At 51.0% G+C, this 22,808-nt stretch overlaps 1 protein-coding gene across 2 annotated transcripts in view; it reads left to right on the top strand.

Moving 5' to 3' along the window:
- vipas39 (VPS33B interacting protein, apical-basolateral polarity regulator, spe-39 homolog) overlaps positions 1–22,808 on the top strand; it is a 69,866-nt gene that overhangs the window by 6,464 nt on the left and 40,594 nt on the right. The window contains exons 4-9 of one of the 2 annotated variants that reach the window (XM_086002670.1): positions 4,988–5,134; positions 9,166–9,234; positions 10,880–10,944; positions 13,132–13,188; positions 15,133–15,225; positions 22,422–22,455. In XM_086002670.1, the coding sequence (XP_085858796.1) occupies positions 4,988–5,134; positions 9,166–9,234; positions 10,880–10,944; positions 13,132–13,188; positions 15,133–15,225; positions 22,422–22,455 (465 nt within the window). The remainder of the gene's footprint in view (positions 1–4,987; positions 5,135–9,165; positions 9,235–10,879; positions 10,945–13,131; positions 13,189–15,132; positions 15,226–22,421; positions 22,456–22,808) is intronic. The other variant, XM_086002671.1, reaches the window with a different exon arrangement.

Raw genomic sequence — 22,808 nt, 5'->3', positions numbered from 1 at the left:
CGCTCTCTCTCTCTTCTCCCCCCAGTCGCTCTCCTCTCTTCTCCCCCCCCCAGTCGCTCTCTCTCTTCCCCCCCCCAGTCGCTCTCTCTCTTCCCCCCCAGTCGCTCTCTTCCCCCCCCCCGTCGCTCTCTTTCCCCCCCCCAGTCGCTCTCTCTCTTTCCCCCCCCCCAGTCGCTCTCTCTCTTCCCCCCCCCCAGTCGCTCTCTCTCCTTCCCCCCCCCCAGTCGCTCTCTCTCTTCCCCCCCCCCAGTCGCGCTCTCTCTTCCCCCCAGTCGCGCTCTCTCTTCCCCCCCAGTCGCGCTCTCTCTTCCCCCCCAGTCGCGCTCTCTCTTCCCCCCCCAGTCGCGCTCTCTCTTCCCCCCCAGTCGCGCTCTCTCTTCCCCCCCCAGTCGCGCTCTCTCTTCCCCCCCCAGTCGCGCTCTCTCTTCCCCCCCAGTCGCGCTCTCTCTTCCCCCCCCAGTCGCGCTCTCTCTTCCCCCCCCAGTCGCGCTCTCTCTTCCCCCCCCAGTCGCGCTCTCTCTTCCCCCCAGTCGCGCTCTCTCTTCCCCCCCAGTCGCGCTCTCTCTTCCCCCCCAGTCGCGCTCTCTCTTCCCCCCCAGTCGCGCTCTCTCTTCCCCCCCAGTCGCGCTCTCTCTTCCCCCCCAGTCGCGCTCTCTCTTCCCCCCCAGTCGCGCTCTCTCTTCCCCCCCAGTCGCGCTCTCTCTTCCCCCCCAGTCGCGCTCTCTCTTCCCCCCCAGTCGCGCTCTCTCTTCCCCCCCAGTCGCGCTCTCTCTTCCCCCCCAGTCGCGCTCTCTCTTCCCCCCCAGTCGCGCTCTCTCTTCCCCCCCAGTCGCGCTCTCTCTTCCCCCCCAGTCGCGCTCTCTCTTCCCCCCCAGTCGCGCTCTCTCTTCCCCCCCAGTCGCGCTCTCTCTTCCCCCCCAGTCGCGCTCTCTCTTCCCCCCCAGTCGCGCTCTCTCTTCCCCCCCAGTCGCGCTCTCTCTTCCCCCCCAGTCGCGCTCTCTCTTCCCCCCAGTCGCGCTCTCTCTTCCCCCCCAGTCGCGCTCTCTCTTCCCCCCCAGTCGCGCTCTCTCTTCCCCCCCAGTCGCGCTCTCTCTTCCCCCCCAGTCGCGCTCTCTCTTCCCCCCCAGTCGCGCTCTCTCTTCCCCCCCAGTCGCGCTCTCTCTTCCCCCCCAGTCGCGCTCTCCTCTTCCCCCCCAGTCGCGCTCTCGTCTTCCCCCCCAGTCCGCGCTCTCTCTTCCCCCCCAGTCGCGCTCTCTCTTCCCCCCCAGTCGCGCTCTCTCTTCCCCCCCAGTCGCGCTCTCTCTTCCCCCCCAGTCGCGCTCTCTCTTCCCCCCCAGTCGCGCTCTCTCTTCCCCCCCAGTCGCGCTCTCTCTTCCCCCCCAGTCGCGCTCTCTCTTCCCCCCCAGTCGCGCTCTCTCTTCCCCCCCAGTCGCGCTCTCTCTTCCCCCCCAGTCGCGCTCTCTCTTCCCCCCCAGTCGCGCTCTCTCTTCCCCCCCAGTCGCGCTCTCTCTTCCCCCCCCAGTCGCGCTCTCTCTTCCCCCCCAGTCGCGCTCTCTCTTCCCCCCCAGTCGCGCTCTCTCTTCCCCCCCAGTCGCGCTCTCTCTTCCCCCCCAGTCGCGCTCTCTCTTCCCCCCCAGTCGCGCTCTCTCTTCCCCCCCAGTCGCGCTCTCTCTTCCCCCCCAGTCGCGCTCTCTCTTCCCCCCCAGTCGCGCTCTCTCTTCCCCCCCAGTCGCGCTCTCTCTTCCCCCCCAGTCGCGCTCTCTCTTCCCCCCCAGTCGCGCTCTCTCTTCCCCCCCAGTCGCGCTCTCTCTTCCCCCCCAGTCGCGCTCTCTCTTCCCCCCCAGTCGCGCTCTCTCTTCCCCCCCCAGTCGCGCTCTCTCTTCCCCCCCCAGTCGCGCTCTCTCTTCCCCCCCCAGTCGCGCTCTCTCTTCCCCCCCCAGTCGCGCTCTCTCTTCCCCCCAGTCGCTCTCTCTCTTCCCCCCCAGTCGCTCTCTCTCTTCCCCCCCAGTCGCTCTCTCTCTTCCCCCCCAGTCGCTCTCTCTCTTCCCCCCCAGTCGCTCTCTCTCTTCCCCCCCAGTCGCTCTCTCTTCCCCCCCCCAGTCGCTCTCTCTCTTCCCCCGCCCAGTCGCTCTCTCTCTTCCCCCCCCAGTCGCTCTCTCTCTTCCCCCCCCCCCAGTCGCTCTCTCTCTTCCCCCCCCAGTCGCTCTCTCTCTTCCCCCCCCAGTCGCTCTCTCTCTTCCCCCCCCAGTCGCTCTCTCTCTTCCCCCCCCAGTCGCTCTCTCTCTTCCCCCCCCAGTCGCTCTCTCTCTTCACCCCCCCAGTCGCTCTCTCTCTTCACCCCCCCAGTCGCTCTCTCTCTTCCCCCCCCAGTCGCTCTCTCTCTTCCCCCCCCAGTCGCTCTCTCTCTTCCCCCCCCCCAGTCGCTCTCTCTCTTCCCTCCCCAGTCGCTCTCTCTCTTCCCCCCCGTCGCTCTCTCTCTTCCCCCCCCAGTCGCTCTCTCTCTTCCCCCCCCAGTCGCTCTCTCTCTTCCCCCCCAGTCGCTCTCTCTCTTCCCCCCCCAGTCGCTCTCTCTCTTCCCCCCCCCCAGTCGCTCTCTCTCTTCCCCCCCAGTCGCTCTCTCTCTTCCCCCCAGTCGCTCTCTCTCTTCCCCCCCAGTCGCTCTCTCTCTTCCCCCCCAGTCGCTCTCTCTCTTCCCCCCCCCCCAGTCGCTCTCTCTCTTCCCCCCCCAGTCGCTCTCTCTCTTCCCCCCCCAGTCGCTCTCTCTCTTCCCCCCCCCCCCAGTCGCTCTCTCTCTTTTCCCCCCCCCAGTCGCTCTCTCTCTTCCCCCCCCCAGTCGCTCTCTCTCTTCCCCCCCAGTCGCTCTCTCTCTTCCCCCCCCCAGTCGCTCTCTCTCTTCCCCCCTCAGTCGCTCTCTCTCTTCCCCCCCCGCAGTCGCTCTCTCTCTTCCCCCCCCCCGCAGTCGCTCTCCTCTCTTCCCCCCCCGCAGTCGCTCTCTCTCTTCCCCCCCCAGTCGCTCTCTCTCTTCCCCCCCCCCAGTCGCTCTCTCTCTTCCCCCCCCAGTCGCTCTCTCTCTTCCCCCCCCCCCAGTCGCTCTCTCTCTTTCCCCCCCCAGTCGCTCTCTCTCTTCCCCCCCCCAGTCGCTCTCTCTCTTCCCCCCCCCCCCCAGTCGCTCTCTCTCTTCCCCCCCCGTCGCTCTCTCTCTTCCCCCCCCAGTCGCTCTCTCTCTTCCCCCCCCCAGTCGCTCTCTCTCTTCCCCCCCCAGTCGCTCTCTCTCTTCCCCCCCCCCCAGTCGCTCTCTCTCTTCCCCCCCAGTCGCTCTCTCTCCCTCCCCCCCGTCGCTCTCTCTCTTCCCCCCCCAGTCGCTCTCTCTCTTTCCCCCCCCCGTCGCTCTCTCTCTCTCCCTCCCCCCAGTCGCTCTCTCTCTCCTTCCCCCCAGTCGCTCTCTCTCTCCTTCCCCCCAGTCGCTCTCTCTCTTTCCCCCCCCCCAGTCGCTCTCTCTCTTCCCCCCCCAGTCGCTCTCTCTCTTCCCCCCCAGTCGCTCTCTCTCTTCCCCCCCAGTCGCTCTCTCTCTTCCCCCCCAGTCGCTCTCTCTCTTCCCCCCCAGTCGCTCTCTCTCTTACCCCCGGTCGCTCTCTCTCTTCACCCCAGTCGCTCTCTCTCTCTCTCTCTTCCAACAACAACATGCCCTCGAAAAAGCCTCGGCACCGCCGGGCACTTCAGCTAGTCTATCTATATATATATATAAACGATTGGTTTGTCTGTTTGCCTGTTTGTCTGTCTGTCCGCTATACACTCAAAAGTTATAGAGCGTACCTACACGCATGTTATATCAAAAGAAAGCTTATCATTCGGGGAGTCTAATAGGCATATTTACTTTTTGGTCAGACAAAAATTGTTCAGACACTATACAAAAAACGTTCAAAAATCCGCTCATTAGCGGTTGACCAATCCTACCGCTCATTAGCGTTGAGTGACGTGATGGTTGACCAACCCTACAGTTCAGTGACCTGATGGTTGACCAATCCGCCATCTGTGGGCAGGCCTAATCCTGCAGCCTCCCGAAACTTCGCCGCCATTTTTTTCATCCCCACAGCGACAGCACCAGCCAAACAAACCCCCACATTGCGGCTCCGGGAGCGGGAGGTGAGTTGGAGTCACTCGGGCCGGGCCTCACAACCGCTCAGCCCGAGACACAGAGCGGGTGGGGGAGCGTCAGCGGCCGGCCGTTAACCGTGCCACCCGCGGCGCGGCGCCCTGCCGCACCAGGAGCTCAGCTGGGGTCCATCTCGGCCCCAGAGCCCGGCCGGGCCTCAACCGCTAGGCCCCGCACGTCCACCTCGGCCGGGCTCAGTTTTCAAAGCCCTTCCCCGGGTGCCAAAAGAGGGGGAGGGAGGGAGGGATGGAGATGAGAGGGAGAGAGGAAAAGACAGCGAGAGAGAGGGGGCAGGGAGAGAGAGGGGCAGTGAGAGAGAGGGGGAGGCAGAGAGAGAGGGTCAAGGAGGGAAAGAGTGACACAGAGCGCGGGAGCCGCAGCGCCCGGCCGTAAACCGCGCGGCCCAAAAAAGCCCTGGCAACGCCGGGCACCCCCAGCTAGTTTTATATACAGCGCCTTTCACGACCACGGGATGTCCCAAAGCGCTTTGCAACCAATGAAGTACTTTTTGGAGTGTAGCCACTGTTGTAATGTAGGAGGCAGAGAAAAATCACAAATGCAAGGGGACCCTAGCTCTCCTTGACACTGGGAGGCGGTTGGAAAGTTGCATTGGAATAATCCTGGCAGCAAAGGCGTTGAAAGCGTTTGGAATGCAGCTAGATTGAAGGGAAGCGATTTGGCATCTTGGAATCCTAGTAAAAGTTTGTGATGCAAAAAGCCTAATTGTACAATAGATCACTTTTTTTTAACCTGAGCAAAAGCATTGAGCTCTGTTGCTTCAGCACAGTTTTTAGTACTGAATATACCTCTGAATGATATTTTTTTGTCCCCCAGGTATCTCCTGGTCAATCAAAGAGAACGCGACAGGGGTCCGAGCAGGTGACCTCCGAGACCTGGGAGCTGCAAGATCTCGCTCCGACACAACGCAGCAAGCTCTTTCCAAGCCTGTCTCTGCATATTCTCTAGGCAGCTTTTTCAAAGGTAGAGCCGACCTCCCGGGCATTGGCTGGAATTAATTGTGTTACAAACGAACAGACAAAATCTGCTGGGCAGGATTGCTGGTCCATCAAGCCTGCCCCCCCCATACTCATGATGGTGGAGCATTGTGACTAGGCACTCCCTACCTCCCCCCCCGCCCCCAGCCACAGCGCCGCAGCCATATAATCTCCTGGCAGAGGGGGAAAGAAACCAGGGCTAATAAGGGACAAAAATAATCTGGAAAATTCCTCTCTCACCCCCTCAGGCACCTGTGGATTTTCCTCACCACTGCCCAGTTTTGAACACTGAATCACTGTGTCACCTGCACACTAATGCATCAGAACGCCACCGTTGCCCTTTGAACTCCTTCTTATCCCTGGCAGCAAGACACGCATCCGCATTCTTTATCGGTTTCTGGCCCCCCGCCACCCTCCCTCAATTACCCCGACAGCGTTGACACCCTTCCAGTCCCAATGGCTGTGGATGTCTCCCGGTACCCCACCCAAGGGGTCGCCCTTCATGCCTGAGCAGTGATAATTGTCATCAGGCTATTCAGCCATAAAGGGTGTCAAAGCCCGGCTGCCCGAATCCTAACTCACACCAAGTCCAATTCACCCGTCACCCCTGTGCTCACTGAACTACATCAGCTCCCGGTTCCGCAATGCCTCAGTTTTAACATTCTCATCCTTGTGTTCAAATCCCTCTGTGGCCTCGCCTCTCCCTTGCTCTTTAACCTCCTCCACCCCTGCAACCCTCCGAGATCTCTGCGCTCCCCCAATTCTGACCTCTTGCACATCCCTGACTTTCATCGCTCCACCATTGGCTCCACCATTCCCTCCCTAAACTTCTCCGCCTCTCTACATTTCTCTCTCCTCCTTTAAGTCGCTCCTTAAAACCTACCTCTTTGGCCAAGTTTATGGTCACCTTTCCTAATATCTCCTTGTGTGGCTCGGTGTCAAATTTTGTGTGATAACGCTCCTGTGCAGTGCCTTGGGACGTTTTACTACGTTAAAGGCGCTATATAAATACAAGATGTTGTTGTTGTTGTCATCACAACTTGACGTCCATACGCACACCTGGAGTGCTCCCTGGATATCGGTCAGGAGCGGGAATCCTGGTTGAGGAGGTTGGGAGGCAGGGTGACCAATCTGGAGTGAACTGGGATCCTAACTGTAGCTGCCCTTGAGTTGAGCACGTCGTGCTGCATGATTGGTGTTACGATTTGTGCTCCTGACTCCAGAATCACTGGACATATTGCAGCCGGTAGTGAGTCTGTGGTAAACAGAAGGTCTCTCCGACCAGATTTTTTAAAAGCATGCACGTATATCACACGACGAAGAAGGGGTTGCTAATCCCGTTGATTGAAATAAGTGTGTGCCTAGTTAAATAACAGAGGTGGAAAGATACCGTGACCTCTGTTACTGTGGCGATGCCATAGTATAGACTGGCCGAACCAAATTAGCAATAATACTGTGGAGGATGAATTCCTGGAGTGTGACGAGATGGTTTTTTTAGACCAGTATGTTGAGGAGCCAACTAGGGAACAGGCTATCCTAGTTTGGGTATTGTGCAATGAGAAGGGGTTAATTAATAATCTTGTTGTGCGGGGTCCTTTAGGGAAGAGTGACCATAACATGATAGAATTCTTCATTAAAATGGAAAGTGAAGAAGTCCAATCCGAAACTAGGGTTTAAATCTAAACAAAGGAAACTACGATGGTATTAGGAGTGAGTTGGCTATGATAGATTGGGGAGCTTCATTAAAAGGCATGACGGTGGATAGGCAATGGCTAACATTTAAGGAATGAATGCATGAATTGCAACAATTACACATTCCTTTCTGGTGCAAAAACACAAAAGGAAAAGCGGCCCAACCATGGCTAACAAAAGAAATTAAGGATAGTATTAGATCCAAAGAAGAGTCATATAAAGTTGCCAGAAAAAGTAGCAAGCCTGAGGATTGGGAGCAGTTTAGAGTTCAGCAAAAAAGGACCAAGAGATTGATTAAGAGGTAGAAAAATAGAGTATGAGAGTAAACTTGCAAGGAACATAAAAGCGGACTGTAAAAGCTTCTACAAAAGAAAAAGATTAGTGAAGACACATGTAGGTCCCTTACGGTCAGAAACGGGAGAATTTATAATGGGGAACAAGGAAATGACAGAGCAATTAAACAAATACTTTGGTTCTGTCTTCATGGAAGAGGACACAAATAACTTCCCAGAAATGCTAGGGAACCAAGGGTCTAGTGAGAAGGAGGAATTAAAGGAAATTAGTATTAGTAAAAAAAATAGTGCAGGAGAAATTAATGGGACTAAAAGCTGATAAATCCTCAGGGCCTGATAATCTGCATCCCAGAGAACTAAAAGAGGTAGCCATGGAAATAGTGGATGCGTTGGTTGTCATCTTCCAAAATTCTATAGATTATGGAACAGTTCCTGCAGATTGGAGGGTGGCAAATGTAATCTCACTATTTAAAAAAGGAGGGAGAGAGAAAACAGGGAACTACAGACCGGTTAGCCTAACATCAGTAGTATGGAAAATGCTAGTGTCTATTATAAAGGATGTGATAACAGGACACTTGGAAAATATAAACGGGATTAGACAAAGTCAACATGGATTTATGAAAGGGAAATCGTGTTTGACAAACCTACTGGAGTTTTTTGAGGATGTAACTGGTAGAATAGATACGGGAGAACCAGTGGATGTAGTATATTTGGATTTTCAGAAGGCCTTTGATTAAAGTCCCACATAAGAGGTTAGTGTGCAAAATTAAAGCACATGGGATTGGGGGTAATATACTGGCATGGATTGAAATTGGTTAACAGACAGGAAACAGAGAGTAGGAATAAATGGGTCTTTTTCGGGGTGGCAGGCGGTGACTAGTGGGGTACCGCTGGGATCAGTGCTTGGGCCCCAGCTATTCACAAAATATATCAATGATTTGGATGAGGGAACCAAATGTAATATTTCCAAGTTTGCTGACGACACGAAACTAGGTGGGATTGTGAGTTGTGAGGAGGATGCAAAGAGGCTTCAAGGCGATTTAGACAAGATGAGTGAGTGGGCAAATACATGGCAGATGCAGTATAATGTGGATAAATGTGAAGTTATCCACTTCGGTAGCAAAAACAGAAAGGTAGAGTATTATTTAAATGGTGCTAGATGGGGAAATGCTGATGTACAAAGGGACCTGGGTGTCCTTGTACATCAGTCTCTGAAAGAAAACATGCAGGTGCAGCAAACACTTAGGAAGGCAAATGGTATGTTGGCCTTCATTGCAAGAGGATTTGAGTACAGGAGCAAGGGTGTCATACTACAGTTGTACAGGGCCTTGGTGAGACCACACCTGGAGTACTGCGTGCAGTTTTGGTCTCCTTACCTAAGAAAGGATATACGTGCCATAGAGGGAGTGCAGCGAAGGTTCACCAGACTGATTCCTGGGATGGCAGGACTGTCATATGAGGAGAGATTGGGTCGACTAGGCCTGTTTTCACTAGAGTTTAGAAGAATGAGGGGTTCTCATTGAAATGTATAAAATTCTGACAGGGCTAGACAGACGGGATGCAGGGAGGATGTTTCCCCTGGCTGGGGGTCTAGAACGAGGGGTCACAGTCTCAGGATACGGGGTAGGACATTTAGGACTGAGATGAGGAGAAATTTCTTCACTCAGGGGGTGGTGAACCTGTGGAATTCTCTACCACAGAAGGCTGTGGAGGCCAAGTCACTGAATATATTTAAGAAGGAGATAGATAGATTTCTAGACACAAAAGGCATCAAGGGGTATGGGGAGAGAGCGGGAATATGGTATTGAGATAGAGGATCAGCCATGATCATATTGAATGGTGGAGCAGGCTCGAAGGGCCGAATGGCCTACTCCTGCTCCTATTTTTCTATGTTTCTATGTATTCCCAAGCTGGGAGAATATGGCTGTTGTAAAGGAAGATTGCCACCTTGCCCTCAAGCTGCACAGACCAGTGTTAGTCAGTCTCCGCCAGTCCTGCATTCAGCTGACTTTGGAACTGTTTTATTCCACAGGTAAAAGGGATCCTTCGATTGCCTTATTTGGAATCAGTCGACCTGGAAGCTTCCAGTCGCTTCCCGATTGTAAGTTTACAAAGAATTACATGTAGTCTACAGCCCAGAAACAGGCCATTTGGCCCAACTGGTCTATGCCGGTGTTTATAAGAACATAAGAACATAAGAAGTAGGAGCAGGAGTAGGCCATACGGCCCCTCGGGCCTGCTCCGCCATTCAATAGGATCATGGCTGATCCGAACCTAGACTCATGTCCACTTCCCTGCCCGCTCCCCGTAACCCCTAATTCCCTTATCTGCTAGGAAAATGTCTATCTCCATTTTTAATTTATTTAATGTTGCAGCTTCCACAGCTCTCTGGGGTAGCAAATTCCATAGATTTACTGCCCTCTGAGTGAAGAAGTTTCTCCTCATCTCAGTTTTGAAAGGGCAGCCCCTTATTCTAAGATTATGACCCCTAGTTCTAGTCTCACCCATCAGTGGAAACATCCTCACCGCATCCACCCGATCAAGCCCCCTCACAATCTTATATGTTTCGATAAGATCGCCTCTCATTCTTCTGAACTCCAATGAGTAGAGGCCCAACCTACTCAACCTTTCCTCATACGTCAACCCCCTCCACACGAGCCTCCTCCCACCCCTACTTCATCTTACCCCATCAACATATCCTTCTATTCCTTTCTTCCTCGTGCTGATCTAGCTTCCCCTTGAATGCATTTATGCTAGTCGCTTCAACCACTCCCTGCGGTAGTGAGTCCCACATTCTCCTGAATTGCCTATTGGATTTATTACTGACTACCTTCTATTTATGGCCTCCAGTTTAGCAACCCACCACCACAAGTGGAAAAATTGTTTACTCTATCAAACCCTTCCATAATCTTAAAGACCTCTGTCAGGTCACCTCTCCGTATTTTTTCTAGAGGAAAGATCCCCAGCCTGTTCAAGGCTTCCTGGTCGGTATAACCTCTCCGTGTTGGTTATGCGAGACCTTTTAATTTCTGCTAAATTGCTGACCTTTTCTATGCTGATTGGGGCTGCACTAAATTGCGCTGTCAACGCAGTACCTGTCCAACTTAAAATTATTGATGGAATCAGCTTCCACCACCTTTTCAGGTAGAGCGTTCCTGATCCCAACAACTCTCTGAGTGAAAAAATGTCTCCCCTCTTTTCAAGTGAAAAAATATCTCCCCTCTTTTCAAGTGAAACCATCAAAATAATGTGAAAGGTTGGCGGTCGAGAGGGGGTTGGTTTTGTTGAAGTCTGTTCAGGGGGTGGCGGCGTGGCAGGAACTTGGCTGATGATCACTGCTCTTTACACACGGGCTTCCCGATCTCAGCTGTGGCACAGTGGGGCCATTATGCAATTCTCACCCCCCCACCCAAAAAGGGGAGGAGGAAGAATTGGATGGAGGGTTGCAGTGTTGGCAACACTCACACAGCTTCAGTAGGGAGTTCCCACACCGGCCGAGAGCGGCTGGAGGAGGCGCTTCGGCCACTCGCTTCAGACTCCCTCTTGGACCCAGCGTCGGGACCTCCCTACGAGAGAGTCATGAATGTTGGCTCCGCTTGCCTTGGTGGAGGAGCTTGGGAGCTGGTCACCTGGGGTAGCGCTCAGCATGGGGGGGAAAGGCAAGGGGATTAAAAAAAAATAAAGGTGAGATTCGCTTTCTCTTAAATCGTCAAGGTTTTAATCACTCTTCAATACTTCTGTGCCAGCTGTCATCGGCTCATCCAGCACGAGCTATGCGCCCGATCTACGTAAATCAAAGGCCGATTACAAGGTGGGTTAAATGAGTTTATTTACTCTGTCTGTGTAAGTTATTAGCTGAGTTGTAAACTGGTTCTATCTCCACAGTCTTGGAACATAAGCACATAAGAAATAGGAGCAGGAGTAGGCCATACTACCCTCGAGCCTGCTCCGCCATTCAATGAGATCATGGCTGATCTTCGACCTCAACTCCATTTTTACGCTGATCCCCATATCCCTTGATTCCCCTAGAGTCCAAAAATCTGTCAGTCTCTGCCTTGAGTACACTCAACAACTGAGCTTTCACAGCCCTCTGGGGTAGAGAATTCCAAAGATTCACAACAACCTTCTGAGTGAAGGAATTTCTCCTCATCTCAGTCCTAAATGGCTGACCCCTTATCCTGTGTCTATGCCCCCTAGTTCTAGACTCTCCAGCCAGGCGAAACAACCTCTCAGCATCTTCCCTGTCAAGCCCTCTAAGAATTTTATATGTTTCAATGAGATTAAAGGCTAGGAATTTTTAAAATTAATTTCTTTGGCGAATTTTTGGTGAGGGCTGTCACTGCTGGGGAATGGAACACCTTTGGCAGTAGCAGGCCCTCTCGTTTCAGCCATAACCTACCCAGCTGCAAAGTGATGCGCCCCTTTTCTCCGATCCCCAGAGCAGCACCTTTTTTACATTTAGAAACATAGAAGATAGGAGCAGGAGTCGGCCATTCGGCCCCTCGAGCCTGCTCCGCCATTCAATGAGATCATGGCTGATCATCCAAATTCAGTACCCTGTCCCTGCTTTCTCCCTATATCCCTTCATCCCTTTAGCCTTAAGAAATATATCTAACTCCTTCTTGAATATATTTAATGAATTGGCCTCAACTGTCTTTTGTGGTAGAGAATTCCACAGGTTCACCACTCTCTGGGTGAAGAAATTCCTCCTCATCTCAGTCCTAAATGGCTTACCCCTTATCCTTAGACTGTGACCCCTGGTTCTGGACTCCCCTGCCATCGGGAACAGCCTTCCTGCATCTAGTCTGTCTAGTCCTGTTAGAATTTTATAAGATTCAATGAGATCCCCTCTCATTCTTCTGAACTCTAGCGAATATAAGCCCAATCGACCCAATCTCTCCTCATACGTCATACCTGCCATCCCAGGTATCAGTCTGGTGAGTCTTTGCTGCACTCCCTCCATGGCAAGAACATCCTTCCTCAGATAAGGCGACCAAAGCTGCACACAATACTCAAGGTGTGGTCTCACCAAGGCCCTGTACAACTGCACCCAGCTTCTCACTGTGAACTCTCTGTGCATGGTTGCCAGACTTGGTACTGAGTGATGCCGAATCATGGGTCTATTGCCCTAATGGTCTCGTGCTGCACCATACAGGGAGAGAGGACTCGCCAAGGCTTTTTCGACAGCACCTCCCAAACCCGCGACCTCCACCACCTAGAAGGGCAAGGGCCCTGCAAGTCACACACCATCCCGACTTGGAAATATATCGGGCCGGTCCTTCATCGTCGCCGGGTCAAAATCCGGGAACTCGCTCCCTAACAGCACTGTGGGAGTACCTTCACCACACGGACTGCAGCGGTTCAAGAAGATGACTCATCGGCACCTTCTCAAGGGCAACTAGGGATGGGCAATAAATGCTGGCCTCGCCAGCGACGCCCACATCTCGTGAATGAATAAAAAGAAAACTTCTGTCAGTCTGGGTTCGATTCGAAGCAGCGTCCCAGAGGCCGAAGGGCATTGCGCTAACTCACCGCACCAACACCCGCCCCCCCCCCCCCTTTGTAGCGGTTTGCAGCTGATTATGGCTCTGTGATGCACCTTGGAACTTTTTTATACGTTAAAGGTGCTATATAAATGCAAGTTGTAGCTTGTGGGGCAGGAAAGTTTTGCATTCATTTCTCTGGAACCGAAGATGTTGCTTAAATAAGAAACCAGTACCAGACATTTAAAAAAAATTATTTGTAAGGTGGATATTTATAGTTTCATTCATTGAAGGCACTAAGACTAACAATATCAGGCATATATATAGAAGGAATGTACTTCTTTCCTTCATGTTCCTTGCCCTTTAAGAATCTGATATCACTTAAATGAAATGAGTGCTACCCGTCTAATGTTAAAGGAGTTGGCTCTGAACTAATTGTACGTTATTGTGAAGCTTGTTCTGTTCTGATTGTGATTGTGAAGATTCACCTCACGTTTCCTGCTCACTTTCCACAGGACATTTCAATTGACTGGAGTCCGCTGGAGACGGTTAGACAGATGCAGAAAGGCAGGGTACGGTGAAATAATCGCAAATATTCCGTGGCACTTTCTCTCCCTTCCCCAACCCCCTTTTCTCCCCTCGTTTTCTGAAGGCGTTGACTCCTTTTTGGGGTACAGCTCCACTGGCACCAGGCACTTGCCACCCTTGCCCCAGTGGTCATTATTAATGTGTGAGCCTGGACACTGAGTGTCTGCTGGAGAATCAGATCTGAGCCTGATCCTTGCCCTCACCTGACATTCACACACGCTCGCTTTCCAGGGATTGCTGGATAGATGATTTATCCCCCCCCCTCCTCTTTAACTCAAGGACCATTGCAGCGAGCCAATAGCTGTGGCCGATTGCAGTAGTGAGCCAATAGCTGTGGCCGATTGCAGTAGTGAGCCAATAGCTGTGGCCCATTGCAGCGAGCCAATAGCTGTGGCCCATTGCAGGGAGCCAATAGCTGTGGCCCATTGCAGCAAGCCAATCGCTCTGACCCATTGCAGCAAGCCAATAGCTGTGGCCCATTGCAGCAAGCCAATAGCTGTGGCCCATTGCAGCAAGCCAATCGCTGTGACCCATTGCAGCAAGCCAATAGCTGTGGCCCATTGCAGCAAGCCAATCGCTTTGGCCCATTGCAGCGAGCCAATAGCTGTGGCCCATTGCAGCAAGCCAATCGCTGTGGCCCATTGCAGCGAGCCAATAGCTGTGGCCCATTGCAGGGAGCCAATCGCTGTGGCCCATTGCAGCAAGCCAATCGCTGTGGCCCATTGCAGCAAGCCAATCGCTGTGGCCCATTGCAGCAAGCCAATCGCTGTGGCCCATTGCAGCAAGCCAATCGCTGTGGCCCATTGCAGCAAGCCAATTGCTGTGCAGCAAGCCAATCGCTGTGGCCCATTGCAGTAAGCCAATCGCTGTGGCCCATTGCAGCCAGCCAATAGCTGTGGCCCATTGCAGGGAGCCAATAGCTGTGGCCCATTGCAGCGAGCCAATAGCTGTGGCCCATTGCAGGGAGCCAATCGCTGTGACCCATTGCAGGGAGCCAATAGCTGTGGCCCATTGCAGCGAGCCAATAGCTGTGGCCCATTGCAGGGAGCCAAACGCTGTGGCCCATTGCAGCAAGCCAATAGCTGTGGCCCATTGCAGCAAGCCAATCGCTGTGACCCATTGCAGCAAGCCAATCGCTGTGACCCATTGCAGCAAGCCAAGCGCTGTGGCCCATTGCAGCAAGCCAACAGCTGTGGCCCATTGCAGCAAGCCAATAGCTGTGGCCCATTGCAGCAAGCCAATCGCTGTGACCCATTGCAGCAAGCCAATCGCTGTGGCCCATTGCAGCAAGCCAACAGCTGTGGCCCATTGCAGCAAGCCAACAGCTGTGGCCCATTGCAGCGAGCCAATAGCTGTGGCCCATTGCAGCGAGCCAATAGCTGTGGCCCATTGCAGCGAGCCAATCGCTGTGGCCCATTGCAGCGAGCCAATCGCTGTGGCCCATTGCAGCGAGCCAATAGCTGTGGCCCATTGCAGCGAGCCAATAGCTGTGGCCCATTGCAGCGAGCCAATAGCTGTGGCCCATTGCAGCGAGCCAATAGCTGTGGCCCATTGCAGCGAGCCAATAGCTGTGGCCCATTGCAGCGAGCCAATAGCTGTGGCCCATTGCAGCGAGCCAATAGCTGTGGCCCATTGCAGCGAGCCAATAGCTGTGGCCCATTGCAGCGAGCCAATAGCTGTGGCCCATTGCAGCGAGCCAATAGCTGTGGCCCATTGCAGCGAGCCAATAGCTGTGGCCCATTGCAGCGAGCCAATAGCTGTGGCCCATTGCAGCGAGCCAATAGCTATGCTTTAAAACTTTAAAAAAAGAACATTTATATTGTAGGGGGAAGGATTACTTTAAACTGAATGTACTCTTCCCACGCTCACGCACTTTATGTAACTGTAGCATCTTTTTTGTCTCACTTTTGTTCCGATTTGGTTTTCAGATGTACTCCTTGGAGAGGTTTCGCTCCTTGAAAGACAAACTGTATCTCGTGGACGATGCTGTCCGAACACACGACGGGAATGTCATCACTGCGGTGAGTGCTCATTGGAAAGATCACTCAAAGTTTATCAGTTGTCTCACTGAACACAAGATGTGAATCTTGGTCTGACGGAGAGTGTTGAAAAGCAGTGAGAGTGAAAGGGACAGTCTAGCCCGATTCAGAGTCAAGCTGCCCATTATCAGATGTTGTCGGGCAGTCATTCTCTGACAAGACCGACTGAAGCAGCACCAGCTGAGTGGGCAGTGCGGTTAAGGAAATATTTTTTTTGTCACCAATGTTAGAACCAGACGCACACCGACAGACACACCTGTCTGTGGAACACTTTCCCGACCTTTGCTGGTGTTGTGTCCCGGAATGCAGAACAACAACAACAACTTGCATTTAATGTAGTAATGTAGTAAAACGCCCCAAGGCGCTTCACAAGAGCGTAATCAAACAAAATTTGACACATAAGCTTGGTCAAAGAGGTAGGTTTTAAGCAGCGTCTTAAAGGAGGAGAGAGAAAGAAAGAAAGAAAGACTTGCATTTCTATAGCGCCTTTCATGACCACCGGACGTCTCAAAGCACTTTACAGCCAATGAAGTACTTTTGAAGTGTAGTCACTGTTGAAATGTGGGAAGCGCGGCAGAAAATTTGCACACAGCAAGCTCCCACAAACAGCAATGTGATGAAACCAGATAATCTGTTTTTTTTGTTATGTTGGTTGAGGGATAAATATTGGGTCGCCTGAGGAAGAGAGTGTTTGAAGACCAGGACCTCAAACCCGGCACTAAGCTCATGGTCTACAGAGCAGCAGTGATACCTGCCCTGCTGTATGCCTCAGAGACATGGACCATGTACACCAGGCACCTCAAAGCACTGGAGAGGTACCACCAACGCTGCCGCCGCAAGACCCTGCAAATCCATTGGCAGGATAGGCGCACCAATGTCAGTGTTCTTGCTCAGGCCAACATCCCCAGCATCGAAGCTTTGACCACGCTCAATCAGCTCCGATGGACGGGTCACATTGTCCACATGCCCAATACGAGACTCCCAAAACAAGTGCTCTACTCGGAGCTCCGGCACGGCAAGAGAGCCCCAGGTTGGCAGAGGAAACGCTTCAAGGACACCCTCAAAGCCTCCTTGAAAAAGTGTAACATCCCCACCAACACCTGGGAATCACTGGCCCAAGACCGCACAAAGTGGAGGAGAAGCATCCGGGAAGGCGCCGAACACCTCGAGTCTCTTCGCCGGGAGCAAGCGGAAGCCAAGCGCAGGCAGTGCAAGGAGCGCACGTCAACCCAAGCACCCCACCCACCCGTCCCTTCAACCACCGTCTGCCCCACCTGTGACAGAGACTGTAGGTCCCGCATTGGACTCATCAGTCACCTGAGAACTCATTTTTAACGTGGAAGCAAGTCACCCTCGGTTCTGAGGGACTGCCTAAGAAGAAGAAGAAATATTGGCCAGGACACCGGGGATAACTCCCCTGCTCTTCTTCGGAATAGTGCCACGGGATCTTTTATGTCCACCTGAGAGAGTTCCGACGGGGCCTCGGTTTAACGTCTCATCCGAAAGACGGTACCTCCGACAGTGCGGCACTCCCTCAGCACTGCACTGGAGTATCAGCCTAGCTTTATGAGCTGAGGTACCTGGAGTGGGACTTAAACCCACAACCTTCTGACTCAGAGGCGAGTGTACTACCAACTGAGCCACAGCTGACACACAGAGAGAGAGGTAGAGAGGTGGGGAGATTTAGGCAGGGAATTTCAGAGCTCAGGGCCTAGGCAGCTGAAGGCACAGCCACCATTGGTGGGGCGATTAAAATCGGAGATGCGCAAGAGGCCAGAATTGTAGAGTTGTTGGGCTGGAGGAGGTTACAGAGATTGTAGTTGTTCCTCAAGCAGGAACCTGTATTCTCACAGAAACCTGTGCCATGCCTGTTGATACCCGAGCCCAGCATCTTCAGATCTTACTATGCTCTCAGCAACCCACTGGAGTAAGATTCAAGAGCCACTGCCCTTGTTACAGTTGCCATGCATCAGTCCAGTGCATCTGCTGCACAGCATTGGTGACCATAGATTTGCAGCTGTTGCAGATGGTTTTGGGGACGTATTGAAGATCCACTTATTGTTAGTTTAATCCCTGCTGAGTTCTCTCTATCTTTGGGCTTTAGTAAAAAGTAGACCTACACTGAGGCAGACAGTGGAATTTCAGCTCACTGCATCATGCATGGTGAGATGTGTAATTTCCATTCAAGGTCTGCTTTGAACTGAACCAAATATAGAAGGATATGTTGATAGGGTGAGATGAAGTAAGGTGGGAGGAGGCTCGTGTGTTACAGGGTCCCCGTGTCCCGGGTGCTCGTCGCTAGGTTACCCTGTCAGTGATTCGGCTTGGCAATCCCAATTGGGTATAACAAGTATGGTAGAAAAATACTGCGAATGCTGGAAATCCGAAATAACAACAGAAAAAGCTGGAAAAACTCAGCAGGCCAGGCAACATCCGTGGAGAGAGAAATAGAGTCAACGCTTCGGGTCGAAACCCTTCGTCAGGACTGAAAAAGCACAGGAAATGAAACAGATTAAAAGGTCAGTTTGGGGGCTGGGAAATGGGGATGAGAAATATCGAGTTCAACAATTTCAGATCATAACCTCGGCCCCTATTACATTTTTATATATATTTTTTATCCACACCTTTGTTTTGGCCCTTCCCCCTTTTTTTCTCTCCCACATGGCAGCTGTCTCTCATTCTGCCAGCGCATTTCACACCTAACCTAGAGCCGTCTTTTGTCTCTCCACTAGTCCTATCACCATCTCGTCTGGTTTTGAATACCTCTTAATGTCTCTTCACTTCTCTTTTGTTCTCTCATCCCCATTTCCCAACCCCCAAACTGGCCTTTTAATCTGTTTCATTTCCTGTGCTTTTTCAGTCCTGACGAAGGGTTACGACCTGAAACGTTGGCTCTATTTCTCTCTCCACGGATGTTGCCTGGCTTGCTGAGTTTTTCCAGCATTTCCTGTTGTTATTTTGGATTTCCAGCATCCGCAGTATTTTGCTATCGTACAAATATAGAAGGATATGTTGATAGGGTGAGATGAAGTAAGGTGGGAGGAGGCTCGTGTGTTACAGGGTCCCCGTGTCCCGGGTGCTCGTCTCTAGGTTACCCTGTCAGTGATTCGGCTTGGCAATCCCAATTGGGTATAACAAGGCTTTATTGTAACATTAGCAGAATCAATCATACACACAGTATTCAAGCAACAATGAACAGAATCAAGGTCAGTATTACCTTGGTCTGAGTCTCTGGACAGCAGCGCAGTGTGGTGGGTCTTGGTCAATCTGCTGTGTTTTTGCGCTCTTTCATTTATACCCCTTTCCTTATGCCCCTGTTCTTGCATCAGCCGACACTCATCACACACAGACTGATTCGCTGCTCTCTGTCTAGTTTCAACCAGCCATTATCTTACACAGACTACTGTGACTTCGTTTGCCTAGAATTAGGTGCGACCAATTTTCCTCGAAGCCGCGTGGCCGCACAGCGCTCTGCAGCTCCCATGCAGCCGGCTCACTGGCTTTTAAATAGGAAAAACCACACGCGCGGTGACATGAATCTTGTCATTCATGTGGAGATGACTTATGAAATGATACTGGGTGGCCTGCTGGTGGCGCTGTCCAGGGAGAGTATAAATACTCGGGCATGGGCCCAGCTTGCTCAGGACATTCTTTAACAGGAACTAGTAAAGGACAACTAGATCTCCATGTTGAAAAACAGTTGATTAACGCCTTGTTTAATACTCAGACCAAGTGCCTAGTAGTTTTCTTACGTCACGTGGTATTTTGAATGGGCCATGCAGCCCCTTAAACAGGCCGTGCACTAAAAAAAAAAAAAAAAAAAAAAAAAAAAATTAAAGGGAACATTAGGTGTGACCTCCCTCCAATCAACCGTCAAAGCATGCAATTATATAAATTGTTAACAGTTAACGAGGTTAAGGCCATCTAACATAATTTATATTTCAACGGTATAAAAATGGTGACTTCATCATATTTCAACAGTCCCCAACTTGAGAGAGAAGAACTTCTTTTGATACATCGCTGTTATCACTACTATTATTATTTCATGTCTATCTACTTTCTTATTTAAGCATTTTATAACACCTCTAAGCCAACAGACTAAAATGAGCAAAAACTCCCAGTACCACAATCCCACCATACAAAGTTCAGAGGAGAAGTGAAAAGGAAAATAAGAGGGGCAAAGAGAGGGTATGAGAATAGAATGGCAGCTAACATAAAAGTTAATCCAAAAGTCTTCTATAGGCATATAAATAGTAAATGGGTAGTAAGAGGAGGGGTGGGGCTGATTAGGGACCAAAAAGGAGACCTATGCATGGAGGCAGAGGGTATGGCTGAGGTACTAAATGAGTACTTTGCATCTGTCTTCGCCAAGGAAGAAGATGCTGCCATAGACATAGTGAAGGAGGAGGTAGAGGAGTTACTGGATGGGATAAAAATTGATGAAGAGGAGGTACTAGAAAGGCTGGCTCTACTTAAAGTGGATAAGTCACCAGGACCAGATGGGATGCATCCTAGGACGCTGAGGGAAGTGAAGGAAGAAACCACGGAGGTACTGGCCATAATCTTGCAACCCTCCTTAGATACAGGGGTGGTGCCAGAGGACTGGAGAATTGCAAATGTTACACCATTGTTCAAAAAAGGGTGTAAAGATAAACCCAGCAACTACAGGCCAGTCAGTTTAACCTTGGTAGTGGGGAAGCTTTTAGAAATAATTTTGTCCCTGATTATCAACAGTCATTTGGACAAGTGTGGATTAATTAAGTAAAGCCAACATGGATTTGTTAAAGGCAAATCGTATTTAACCAACTTGATCGAGTTTTTTGATGAGGTAACAGAGAGGGTTGCTGAGGGCAATGCGGTTGATGTGATGTATATGGGTTTCCAAAAGGAGTTTGATAAAGTGCCACATAATAGGCTTGCCAGAGAAGTTGAAGCCCATGGAATAAAAGGGACAGTGGCAGCATGGATACAAAATTGGCTAAGTGACAGGAAACAGAGAGCAGTGGTGAACAGTTGTTTTTCGGACTGGAGGACAGTATACAGTGGTGTTCCCATGGGGTTGGTTCTAGGACCACTGCTTTTCTTGATATATATTAATGACTTGGCTGTTGGTGTACCGGGCACAATTTCAAAATTTGTAGATGACACAAAACTTGGAAGTTTAGTGAACAGTGAGGAGGAGAGTGATAGACTTCAAGAGGACATAGACAGGCTGGTGAAATGGGCGGACACGTGGTAGATGAAATTTAACGCAGAAAAGTGTGAAGTGATACATTTTGGTAGAAAGAATGAGGAGAGGAAATATAAACTAAAGGGTACAATCTGAATGGGGTGCATGAACAGAGAGACCTGGGGGTATGTGTGTGCACAAATCGTTGAAGGTAGCAGGGCAGGTTGAGAAAGCAGTTAAAATAGCTTACGGGATCCTGGGCTTTATGAATAGAGGTCAGAGTACAAAAGCATGGAAATTATAATGAACCTGTATTAAACACTGGTTATTGTGACCAATTCTGGGCACCACACTTTAGGAAGGGTGTGAAGGCCTTAGAGGGGGTACAGAAAAGATTTACGAGAATGATTCCAGGGATGAGCGACTTCAGTCACGTGAATGGACTGGCAAAGCTGGGGTAGTTCTCCTTGGAGCAGAGAAGATTGAGAGGAGATTTGAGAGAGGTGTTCAAAATCATGAGGGGTCTGGACAGAGTAGATCGAGAGAAACTGTTCCCATTGGCAGAAGCCTCGAGAACCAGAGGAGACAGATTTAAGGTGACTGGCGGAAGAACCAAAGGCGACATGAGGAAAAACTTTTTTTTACTCAGCGAGTGGGTAGGATCTGGAATGCCCTGCCTGAAAGGGTGGTGGAGGCAGACTCAATCGTGGCTTTCAAAAGGGAATTGGATAAGTACCGATAGGGCAATCGGTCAAAAAATGGCAGCTGCAATACCCGCAGTCCTCTGCGCTGCAGAAACCGCTCTATCCATCGCATAGTTTTACCAGAGCATGCACGCGCTAAAGCATCCTGGTCACGATTGTTCGTTGTGAGTCTGGCCAGAGCGAAACGAGAGAAGGAAATGTTCCTACAATTTTTCTCCTGGATTGTTCGCACGAGTGACCGGGAGATTAATCTTTATTTCCGGGAGCAGGTCAGTTGTGGACTTTCTGGTGCAGAAATCCGAAAGGTCCCGCGCAGGCCGCTCACCGGCTTTGACATTGCAAATACTACGTGCGCGCAGAAATTTAAAGGGACCGCGCATTAAAAGAAACAGGCCGCGCAGAACTAAGCGCAGCTTACAGGGAACATTGCTTGTAGTGTCAGCTGTGGCTCAGTGGGCAGCACCCTCGCCTCTGAGTCAGAAGGTTGTGGGTTCATAGTCCAATTCCAGAGACTTGAGCACATAAAGCTAGGCTGACACTCCCACTGAGGGAGTGCTGCACTGTCGGAGGTGCCGTCTTTCGGATGAGATGCTAAACTGAGGCCCCCGTCTGCTCTCTCAGGTGGACGTAAAAGATCCCGCGGCACTATTTCGAAGAAGAGTAGGGGAGTTATCCCCGGTGTCCTGGCCAATATTTCTCCCTCAACCAACATAACAAGAACAGATTATCTGGTCATTTTCACATTGCTATTTGTGGGAGCTTGCTGTGTGCAAATTGGCTGCCGCGTTTCTCACATTACAACAGTGACTACACTTCAAATAATGCTTCATTGGCTGTAAAGAGCTTTGAGGTGTCCGATGGTCATGAAAGGCGCTATATAAATGCAATTCTTTCTTTCTTTCTTTAATGCTTGTGCTCGGGAAGAAGCATGAAAAAATGTTAGGAAATATAAATAGAGAAATAAATATAAATTGCAATAATCCATCAGTTTGATGATGAGCATTTGAGTGTCAATGTTTAAATTAAGAAATTTGGTATAACCATCAGTCAGTTTGCAAGTTGGAGGTTATATCAGTTAAATGTGAAATAATTAGTCACTCCTACTATAGGTTGTCCTCCCAACTTAATATTTTGCACATAAATAGAGTAATTATATTCTCCTACATTATTCTGTCTATTAACTTATGGATTATAAGGAAGATTGAACTGACTATCTTCATGGGGGAGGGTGAATTATCTGTTTAATGCTTATCACATTAGAGTCTATGTTTGCTAAAACTTTCGTTATTGTTTTTCCTCCATAGGTTTTGATATTCCTGAAAAAAACATTAAGCAAAGGTAATTTGTTCTTGCTGTTTGTAGCGACTAGGGGCCAGAATTGAGGAGAATATAAAGCCCTGTCTACTCTGTCTCAGCAAAGTACCTTGTTCTCCCAGGGGCTCAGCTGGGATTATACAGACCAGTAGCGTCCCACATTCGATCCCTGCGCTGTGATCCCTGAGTAATGAGAGTTACAATTGACTTCAACCTTTGTGTGTTACTAAGGGAGGGGGGGGGAAAGGAGGGATGAGCCTGGCACGAGTCCTGATCTTCATCATTGTTCAGTGACCCCTGTCAGGCCAAGACAGATAAGCTGTGATGCCCTTCACGGTTGAACAGCCTACTGAAATTCACTCTCTTGGTTTATACAT

The sequence above is a fragment of the Somniosus microcephalus genome, chromosome 12, assembly GCF_052327205.1.
Source record: "Somniosus microcephalus isolate GS21.2 chromosome 12, FLI_Smic_1.0, whole genome shotgun sequence".
Classification (NCBI taxonomy): domain Eukaryota; kingdom Metazoa; phylum Chordata; class Chondrichthyes; order Squaliformes; family Somniosidae; genus Somniosus; species Somniosus microcephalus.
This window is presented reverse-complemented; position numbering and strand designations above follow the sequence as displayed.